The sequence below is a fragment of the Podarcis tiliguerta genome, assembly GCF_965153285.1.
Source record: "Podarcis tiliguerta genome assembly, chromosome: 12".
Classification (NCBI taxonomy): domain Eukaryota; kingdom Metazoa; phylum Chordata; class Lepidosauria; order Squamata; family Lacertidae; genus Podarcis; species Podarcis tiliguerta.
The window spans coordinates 41475554-41486943 of NC_139545.1; the positions used below are offsets into that span (position 1 = coordinate 41475554).

The window sequence follows — 11390 nt, forward strand, 5'->3', positions numbered from 1 at the left end:
ACCTTCCAACTCTACAATTCCATGATCTTATGGGAACATATATAGTTTTAGCAGACTGCAAAGCACTTTGGACTGAGATGGCCTGTTTTCCAAAGCACCACAATGCATTTCAAACCAAGTATTGTAGTTGAGGCAGATCTCTAAAAAGGATCAGCCTTTACTTTTTCAAATGTCTGGGAACTATTTATTTCCTACAAATAAAGACATCTAGTTAGTAAATGCAGTTTTAGTTATCTAGCAGATGCTGACTAGCATTTTGTTATCACCTTAGTTCATTTTGATAGTTTGAAAACCTTACAATTATTCAAAAATCTCACTTCCACTCCCCCTGCAACCGGAAATCAAAGTAGAGGCAATGACTGTTTTATGCTCGTCCAATAGGCGTGTGACCACGCATGTGCGCATCACTGCAACCAGGAAGTGGCCAGGAAAGTGGGCAGGGTGTAACAGGGTGAGCAGGCTTATGCATGCTCTGCTGACATGTGCAGGGATCAAGAACGTAACCCCCGTGCAGAACTATTGTTACTTGTACAACAATTCACCAGACATTTCTTATTGCAGTTTCTGGTGGAAGCAGAGTTAGTGCCTCATTCTTTGAGCAAACTCAGCACCATAGATGCTTCCCACCCACAACTCCTTCAAGAAGAGATTATTCAGCTGGGTGTAACTTAAAAGCCCATATTTAGCTACACAAAATTGATTTTGTTTAGAATATAAATAGTTCTTACACATCTTACCACAGCCTGTATGTGTTACACAGCAGTATTTCCACATCATACCTTAGCCTTCATAAAGGCCTGACTTGCTTAAAAAAATCCCAACTATCATTAAGAGGCAGCACCCTATGATGACTACAATCTTACCGAGAGAAAAAAAGATAAGTAGAAAACTAAGCTTCTTTGTTCATCCATATTAAACCTGGAAACACTTATCTCATTATTCATGTAATAGGAAGATCAGTCAAGAGACAGAAAAGAATCATACAGTTTAAGCCCTATAATGACAGGCTATTCTTGGGAGTTTTCTCCAAATCACCAGCACCAACCAGGACAGATGTTACAGGGTTTGACTTTTTTTGCCATGTGGCATTGCTCTCCTAAAGGCAGCATGTTCACTACATATTCAAGGTGAAGTAAAAAGGAAATTTCTGCCTAGTACATGCGTAACCCAATGTCTGTCTACCTTCAGTAAAAGGAAGTTCACCATTTCCTTTAGAAGTCAGACTTTAAAATGCTCCCACCCAAGAAAGCCAACAGATGCTCAGTGATAGAGCTTTAAGCATCTGTGATGTTCCGAATATTCTCAGTCAACCATAAAGTATTTAACATTTGTACATTTCTTATAGATAGTAAGTAGGTATTCAGCACATAATCATGCAGCAAAAGTGAGGCTTCCCACGCCCTCATTTTTAGACTCCTACCCATAACAAAAAGAAAAAACAATTCAGACGATTTGTGACACTCCCCCCCTGTTCCCCAACTCAAATGCAAGGATGGGGGGGGGGCTGTGGCCCTTCAGCTGCTGTTGGACACAGACTCCCATCAGCCACAGCCAGGATGGCCAATGAACTGGGGTTATGGGAGTTATAGTGCAACAAGGTCCCCATCTTGCTTTCATGGCTTCAAAATGGAGATCTGAGATTTAGAAACGGGGAGGCTGTGTGTAAATCACAATTCCATGCAAGCACAACAAGTAGAAAGTTATTTTACAGGCCTCTTTTCAGCTCTAAAAAGGGCCCTAAAGCAGCTCACATAAAAATGTTAGAATGATAATAAAATATTCTATATGATAGAATACATAAGATTCGTAAGAATCTCGGCTTCTATTGAACAAGTTGACAGATATATACAATAGAGTTTCTAGTCCTCAAGGAATGTGTGGAGATTTAAGTATAGATAAATTTTAAGATTTTGATGGTAAGATAAGGTTAAAATAAATGAAGACAACTAAACGATAGAAAGCAGTGAAAGATGGAAAGGATTTGCTGATTTAATTATTAACTGGAATACAAGAATGGGAGGTGGGAGGAGGTCGAGGAAATAAGTCAAGGAAAGATAAAGATATGGAAAATGGATATTTTTAAAATCTTTTTGTTTTTTCTTGTTGCGTTGATGTATTGTTTTTTCTTTTATTTTTTATGTATTGTTTTCTAATCTTTTTTATTGTCTTTTTCTTTTTTTGTAATTATAAAACCTTTAATAAATATTATTTTTTTTTAAAAAAGGAATGTGTGGAGATGAAGCAGCAGAAGTCGGAGAAATTCCAGAATAGTGTTTTTGGTGCTCAGTGGGCGCTCAGTGCCCTTTATTGCTTCTCACCCCCAGTAACTGGTAGAAACATACTCTAAAAGAAGCCATGCAAAACCCCCCAACAAACATGATGTATACAGCTGTGTGAGTGTTCCCCAGCCGAATTAATCTATCATTATTTTCAGTGTGCATTGTTTACTTAACTCTATGTTGTAAACCAATGAAAAGAAAAACTTTTCTCATATTACATGAGAATCCCATACAGAATAATACCATGGGAAACGGCAATTAGATTTTTTAAAAGATTTAAAATTGGCAGTATTATCTCCATTAACACCACGCCCAAAGGAAGGGAGTATTTCCTGCTGTGTGTGTAAGTCAACTAATGTAATAGATTAGAAACACTCCTGACTATTCTACTGTAGCCATCAAGTGAATATCAAGGTGCTATTGTGCTATATATGCCCTCACAGACTCTCATATACAGTGGCACCTCGGGTTAAGTACTTAATTCATTCCGGAGGTCTGTTCTTAACCTGAAACTGTTCTTAATCTGAAGCACCACTTTAGCTAATGCGGCCTCCTGCTGCCACCGTGCCGCCGGAGCACAATTTCTGTTCTCATCCTGAAGCAAAGTTCTTAACCCGAGGTACTTTTTCTGGGTTAGCAGAGTCTGTAACCTGAAGCGTATGTAACCCAAGCTACCACTGTATATACATATACATGCATGCATACATATCCCAGCACATTATCAAACTGAGGAAGGGCCATATGCTCTGCATGCAATATCTGGCTTCTACAGGCAAATGACTCCTGTTAGGAACCCTGAAGAGTTGCTGCCAGCCAGTGTAGACAGTATTGTGCTAGGTGGGCTGATGGTCTGGTTTGGCATCAGATTCCTATATTCCCAAAGTCATACCATGAAATAGAACCCTAGGTGGGGATATACAGGTAAGAGTTGGCTCGGTTCTCAATGGATCCCAGTGTACATGTTTTGCAGAGAAATGTCCAGGTTCAATCAATGGCACCATCAGTTAATAAAAAAAGGAGAAGGTAGCAGATTTCAGACCTTCCTGCTCAAGATACTGGAAAGCTGCTACAAATCAGAGTAGGCAATACCAGTTTAACTGAATAAATAATCTGACGCAAAAAGGTAGCTTCCTAAGATATTTGCAGTATATAGCGCTCTCTCCTCACACACATAACCACCTGCCATACTGACTGGTATTAATGGGAAATTTCAATGAATTTTTTTACTGCCTGTGAAGAAAGAGGTGTGATAGGAGGCAACCATGAAGGATGAGCCTTCATGTATAGCATCTCTAATAATGGTCCAATTCACATATATAAACCATGATTAACAAATGAAGAGGGAATTCACTCCTCCTCTGGTCCTGTTGTACTACCCAGGGCTAAGCCATGGTTTGGCTTTGCACTGCGTCAGAACCCTAAACCTGGGTATGTCTCCCCCAAACTACAACCAGTAAATCAAGAAACTTAAGTTTGTTTTTGCTAAGCCATTGTTTGGATTATTATGTTCATAAGTACTAGAAATTCACATTTTGAGCCATCCTGCTATCATACATAGATAAAAACCACACAAGTTGCAGCAGCAATTATGGTTCCTAGAACCATTGGCAAAGTGACTACCACAATGTTGAGACTACAGCTAAAATAGGAGACACAGGAAAAATCCATATTTCTGTAAAACACTCTCACAAATTCCATTCCCCTGCGCCCCCCCCCCCCAATCACTACCCTGAGAAAGGGTGAGTTGAATGGGTTGGTTGAAATTTAGTTTTTTAAAAATCCCCTTGTTGCTATTGAGCCATTTTAAAAAATCCAGAATAAGCTCTTAATCACATGTTTTGGGTGTTTGGGAAGTTATGCATTTCAATAAACAAAAATACTTGCTTTGAAATAATTAGTGTTAAAGCTTGGTACAGATTTACATTCTTCTCTGTAAAAAAGAAAGACAAATACAAAATGCAAAAAAGAAATCAGGATCTGAAATCTTATTTTGTTACTGCTTTCACAAGAGTTTAAACAAACCAAAGCTCTAAGTTCAGACATTATGAGAAAATGTGGTTTGTTTAAAAAGCAAGCGCTTCGTATCTCCGCACCTGTTGGTAGTCTGAGAACTCACATACACAGGAGAACATGGTTTGCTATTAGTGAGTTAAAGTCCTTTTCAGATGTATCTTTTAAATATCTCATTATTGCTGACTGCTTCTATTTAGTACTTTTTGATATGTAATCATTTACTGCCTAGAAAAGGCTGCTTACTCATTTCCTTAGGATACATTTTTTGGTGACACAATAATTAGTCATGTTTTGTCATCATTTGGGTAGATGCTTACAGCCTATGCCTCACTGCCTTTAAAAACGTTAAAGGTAAGACGGTATCTCTGATTGTACTCGCTAAATTATACCAAAGGACAGCCAATCTATTCATTCTTCTTCCTAGTTATTTTGGCTACAATCCAAACTACATGCACAGAAAGGTTCCACAGCAAGCTGTGAAAGCCATAAAGACCTTTTGGTTTACGTTATTCTGCAAGTGATGAGAGGAAAATCTTGGGAGGGGAGGGCTGCAGCATTTCTTTGCTGGGTTCCAACCAATATTACCAGAACTAGTGTGATACTAAATTTTTACTTTCATAAACTTCATTTCATGCAATTCCACTGGCTTCCATGCCATATAGCAACGTGACTAAATTGCCATTTGCATGTCAGTACAATACAACTTGTAGCATCAGAGTGTGCCCTGCAGTCCCAATTTTAAATCTCACTTCAACAAGGCAGCCTCAGCTCTTCTTACATGGCTACTGTAAGGATTACATATGAAGTTCTTCAAACACTCTAGAGCACTATATAAATAGCAATTAGCACACACTTTTAAACTATCATAATTCCAAACAATCAGTAACAGATAAGTACTTAATAGAGCGGCGTAATGCCCAAATACATACAATATTACTTATACCAAGAAATGTTTTGGTATTTTTATACTTACCAGTAACATTCTTAATCTGAATTTTGTCAACAATGTTAGGAGCTGTGTAAAATCCATCTTTAAAACTGGGTAATGCCACATCCCAATACAGTCGTACCTTGGTTCTCGAACAGAATCCATTCTGGAAGTCCGTTTGACTTCCAAAACATTCGAAAACCAAGGCGTGGCTTCCAATTGGCTGCAGGAGCTTCTTGCACTCAATCGGAAGCTGTGTCGGACGTTCGGCTTCCAAAATATGTTCGCAAACCGGTAGACTCACTTCCGGGTTTGCAGCATTCGGGAGCCAAAACATTGAAGTTTCAAGGCATTTGAGAAACAAGGTATGACTGCAGAGTCCTTGAATAATTCCTATTATTATTAAACCTGAAATGTCTTCCATTTATACATGTTTGGAAGCTTTCTTGGCTGGTGTTGGAAGAGATGTACTATACTATACGTACCCACTGCCATTTTTCAACTTGGGCAGTGAAAAACTCTTCAAAGCGTAGGTGACAAGGACAAATAAACCTCAAACTGTAATACATTCTATAGTGCACAGAACTGGGTTAAACACAACATAGTTAATAAGATTAAACAGTGTGTGAGTTTTTCAATAGTTAACTAAAAATAAATAAATAAATCCCATGTTAAACTCAAGGGGATAAGAGTCAATGTGCCTTTTCCCTTAGAACAATCCACACATGTTCTGAATACACAATAACTGTCCTTGCTCATTTCACCTCACTGCCAGCATCACATCTAAAATAATAAAATGATCTCATAGGGCTTTGACTTTTATATTCTACGCATGGAATTGGTTCTTGTCTATAAAACCAAATGTCATAACAAATAAATATTTAAGGCACAAAAAAAAATCTATGCCCTGCGCTACTTACATAATATACTGCTTGATTTCAGGAGCACAAATAGAGTAGCAGTACCCAGAAAAATAAAAATAAGGAAGTATTATTTATTTCCAATATTCACATACCAGTTTTCACTACTAATGGTGACAATAGTTTATAAAACAATGAATACAACAATTTTTCTGTCAGAAGCACAGGGGGCAGATGCACCACTAAACCATGGTTATGAGAACAAACAGACATGCCATAGGCTTGTGCACAGTATTCTCATCTTTCCTTATGCACAGCACTTCAAAGACACCAATTCTGCTTAAGAAGGAAAACATAGTTTGCTGTTCTATCCAAGCCTGGCATGCTGGTTTGTGCAAATTGTACCTTGCTTGCAAAAGGGGATCATACCCTAGGTTACAATCCTGGGTTGCTGGCAAACTATAGTCTGTTGAAACCATCAATTGCTGCTCTTTTAACTGCCTAGTTTTTTGCTATTGTGATTGCTATTTAAAAATAAAAATAAAAAATTAGCTGACTTTGAACTCAAGAGGCCAAAGGTGTGCTATAAGTATCCAGAATAAATAAATGGTTATCCAAAAGTAAGTCCAGGCTCTGTAATGTTCCTCCAAAGTAAACATGTCTAGGATTTAAATAACAATTCATTGAACAATAGAAAACAACTGCAAACTTAACTCCCACCTGGGAGTAGCAGGGGTGAACAGGGCTACCTGTATCCAAAGCCTTGCAGCTAAAGCTAAGGGGTGGTGGTGGTAGCGATGAACTTTGCTGCAGTTGCTCTAGTAGTCTATGAACTAGGAGATCCTTGAATGGCCTATTTCTGCCTCAGGCTAACGTACAGGGAGTGGTGGATTTCCATTGCCCATTGTTTTGGCAGGTGTAGTGGAGATCTCTGCAGTGCTACATCCTCTATAACACTCTCCAGCAAGGTGGATCAGGGCTTGGGACTGCACTTCAAGTGACAGCGTCAATTTCCAGAAGCAGTTGAAAAGAAGAACCCTCCAGCCTTAGGCCTACTTTGCAGGTGCGAGAGAAGTTAACCTCTTTCTGAGATAATTTAAGGTGTCAGAATTAACAGAAACCAGATAAGGATTTATTAGCAGTGAAAACATAACATAAAACGGGACTCAGGCATGGTTGACAGAAAGAGGGGAAAGTCCCTATAAGGGCACGTTAACATGCATACATGGACATAACTGATGCAAACTGCAATTCATTGTATTGGACTGAAAATCACGCACGCAAGTAAGAACAGTCCCAAAACTGTTACCACAAAATATATTATGAGAGTGAAATCCAGTATCACTTCTCCAGGAAACAACAACACACATAGCCACCATGAGGCTTGAGCTGCGTGCCAAAAAAGCCACACTTAAGTCATTAAACTTTGAGGTAAGCATGCACATATCTAGGCTACAGTATTTGCAACTTTTACTTGAAAGCAAACTCTGTGAAAAGTAATGGGAGTGGCTTCAGGATGCTAGACTACAGTCCTAAGGCTATGCAAACATGGAGTCCCTTTCTAAGCATGCTCAATCAGAAAAAGTTCAGCTGCGCTTAATGGAGCAGACTCCCAGGTAAATGTAGATAGGAATATGGCCCAGTTCCAATGCAGTTCACAAAATGTACTTGCAAATTTGGTAGACACTGTTCACTTTTAAGCTTTGTAAAGTCTATCAGGAAATGGCATGACAGGCATTTCCTGTCTCTTATGTTGGCATTCTCCTACAGCTGGGGCATGATTAACACCATCAACTTACAGACACTATTGGGGGAGGTGGGAGAGAGAAAGCAAGGGACATAAATCTCCTGAGCCCTTCCAGATGTTGGCCCTCCAACTCCCATCAGCCCCAACCAGAATAGCCAGTGGCGAGGGATGATGGGAGTTGCAGCCCAACAACATCTGGAGAGCCACAACTTCACCATCCCTGCTCTAAGACCACCGACGTCCAACCAAAACAGCCCATCCAACGCCACCACCACACCCACCCACAGGGAACGAGACCTGTTGCACCCTTTCAGGCTAACACAACGATTGTGGCAAAGGTTTAGAGAACTAAAGCCCACGTCATCCGACGTGGCCAACAAATCCGTTAACCTTGTATGGTGCCACAAGATTCTTTTGTTGTGCTGCTGGCTGCAACATCTCTGCCTGCCTGGAACTTGCAATTAAAAAGTCATTTAGGGAGGGGAGGACGTATATAAATAATAATAATAATAATAATAATAATAATAATAATAATATCCTCCGACGCAAGTGCAGTTCCCCCTCCCCCCCCCGCAGCACCTTCGGTTATTCTCTCCCCCTCGTTCCCGCCCGGCGAACACGCCCTTATAAAGGCACGCTTTGGCTTTTCGGGCTTCTGAAAAAGGGCACACGGCGCTCCTTCCTCCCTGCCTCACAGAAAGGACGGGGGGGGGAGGGCAGCGCTCTCCCTCCTCCTCCTCTATAAGCCCCCCCCCCCCGCCTTTCTCTTTCTCACTCGGCCACACTTGCATATCCCACAAAATAGGGAGAGGCTGGAAACAAAAACCAAAAAAAATTAGAGGGATACAGATACACTCGCAACGCCCAGGCTTAGTTTTGTCGTCCCCCCCCCCCCTTGCCTGCCCCTCCTCTCCGCGGCTACCTGTGCCATGGCCGCGGCTGAGCTCTAGCGCCTCCCCGACCCTTGTCCGGGGGCTTCGAGAAGTTGGTGGCGGGGCTGAGCCTGCTTCCTCCGCCTCGACGCTCCTCTCCCTCGTCTCCTCAGCTCCGGGGCCTGGCCCGGCCTCCTCAGGGCGACGCCTCGGGGGTGCTGAGGGTGGCGGCGGCGGCGGCGACGACTACTGCTATCCCCTCTCGCCTACCAGAGCCGCGCCTTCTTCCCTTCCTTCCTTCCAACCATACGGCAGGGCCGGGAAAAAGGGACGGCCAGGCCTTGCAACCGCCGCCGCCGCCGCTCCTTGTGCGCCTCCGGAAGCGCATTCCTCCCCGCTGCCGTCAGGCTGGGCGGAGCATGAAAGGCGCGGAATTGGGGCCCTCAGGCTTGTCGGCGTCGGAGCAGAGCGGGGTTTTCCCTCCCTGGCCCTCGTCACGGAGCTCACCTTTGCCTTGAAACTCGGCTTTTAGGCTCGACAAAGGTTCACAAACACACACGCGTTGCCTTCATCCCCCTGCTGCAAGTGTAGTTTGGCCAAAGGTTTGGTCCTCCTGGGATTTATTTTTTTTACTCGGAAGTAAAGCTTGCGTTCAGAGGGTGTAGACGTGCAGCCTGAGGCACGCTCTTTCTCTTCACTCCTACAGGTTTCATTTCACGTCAGGCTGAAAAACAGAGGGTACATTGAAATTTCTGGGTGATCTGAAGTAGACCAGGAAAGGTTCCTTCCTGACTCCCAGTTGTTTGCTCTAGGAAAGACTCCCGAGTAAGCAGGTAGTCGTGTAACAAGGGGAGATGCTGCCCTTCTGCGGATTGGTAAAGAGTTCTAGCAATGGAGGAATTTAGAAAGTAGAGTCTCTATTTTAAGGTTGTTTCTTGTCATAGGGAAAAGGAACTGAACCATATCCCTAGATGAAGAAGAAGAAGAAGAAGAAGAGTTTGGATTTGATATCCCGCCTTTCACTCCCTTTAAGGAGTCTCAAAGCGGCTAACATTCTCCTTTCCCTTCCTCCCCCACAACAAACACTCTGTGAGGTGAGTGGGGCTGAGAGACTTCAAAGAAGTGTGACTAGCCCAAGGTCACCCAGCAGCTGCATGTGGAGGAGCGGAGACGCGAACCCGGTTCCCCAGATTAGGAGACTACCGCTCTTAACCACTACACCACACTGGTGTAGATACACTTTTTAAAGACAAAAGTTGATTTTATTCACATTGAATAGCCACTTTGCACATACTCACAACTCTCTCTCTTAAAAAAGAGCCACATTCAAGTCGATGACAATTGAGCAGTCCCTACTAGTGTTGAACTACAACTTTCATCATCCCTGGCCATTGACGTACTACTTTTTCAGAACCAAACTTCCCCTTGACCTCTCTCATCCCTGGTTAGCTTAGTCATTTGTCTCATCCTGCCAAGTGACAGTTGATACAGAATTTTAAACACCCTTATACTGAGTCAGATCACTGGTATATCTAGCCTAGTGGTGTGTAATCTGAACTACCAGTGGCTCTCTAGGGTCTCACTACAATAACACACTAATTTGGAAGACAAATTCCCACAAGAACAAAGTGCTCTTTTTGTTTTTTTACTGGTGGTGGTGGGGAACTTATTCAACCGGAATGAAACTCCCCCTTAGTTTTAAAATAACCTGCCAAATGGGCGGAGTATAAATAATAAAGTTGTTGTTGTTGCTGCTATGCTAATGTTTAAACCTAGATCTACCATTAGTTCATGACCCGTTGAACATCCATCAGCCTATCTACACTTGCACTATTCCTTTTGTTACAAAAAACCCTGTGAGGGCATGTGAAAAGCTCAGTGGAGCAGCAATGAAACTATTATCAAAGGCCCTACCATCAGCCTGCAAGAGTCATACACCAGAGATCACTGTGTTCCCCGTTATCAGTTTGCTAGCTGTAGCTGGGCCTGGGGACATCATATTCCATAATAATAATTTTACTATTTATATCCCGCTCAAACCACTCTCGGCGGCTTTCAACATACCATATAAAAACATAATAAAACATTAAATATTTAAAAGCTTCCCTATACAGGGCTGCCTTCAGATGTCTTCCAAAGGTTGTATAGTTATTTACTGTATTTATGTGAATCTAATGCGCCATCGAATCTAATGTGCACCTCAATTTTTAAAACCTTGGAACCAAAAAAAGTTTTTACTGGCGGATGTAAATGCACCATCAAATCTAATGTGCACCCTAATTTTCGGAACGTAATTTGGCCAAAAAAAGGTGTGCATTACATTTGAGTAAATACGGTATCTCCTTGGCTTGGCCATCGCATATAGTAACTTTGTTATTAACTGCCATATGCAACTATTTCTGTGATTTTTAAGATCTGTTGATGATGCCAAGAAATCCTCCCAAACTGCAGCAGTTTGTGGCCTGGTGTTTTCATTCCTTTCTTGAAAACACACCAGAAAGTTTGGCACTGATACATAGTGAAATGCCAAACATATTTGCCTAGGATGCTAGGCAAAAATAGACGATTTTGGCTGTCAAAACACAATGGAATTTTATGTCATGCTGCCATAAGAGTTTGGTCAAGAGCTTGCCATCATCAAGATCTATCAGGGTCCATATCTATTCATCTTTTGAAAATGATGGGTAATCT

At 41.7% G+C, this 11390-nt stretch overlaps 1 protein-coding gene across 5 annotated transcripts in view; it reads right to left on the reverse strand.

Annotated features, from left to right (window-relative positions):
* ITGB1 (integrin subunit beta 1) overlaps nucleotides 1-11390 on the reverse strand; it is a 76841-nt gene that overhangs the window by 27578 nt on the left and 37873 nt on the right. The window contains exon 1 of one of the 5 annotated variants that reach the window (XM_083406274.1): nucleotides 9207-9418. The exons of 2 other annotated variants lie outside the window; for them this stretch is intronic. Coding sequence is in view for 2 of the 3 variants with exons in the window: in XM_083406272.1 (XP_083262398.1) it covers nucleotides 8750-8758 (9 nt within the window). In the remaining variant the exon portion in view is untranslated. Of the gene's footprint in view, nucleotides 1-8749; nucleotides 9419-11390 lie in introns of those variants that run through there. 2 more of the 5 variants (XM_083406272.1, XM_083406271.1) reach the window with 2 other exon arrangements.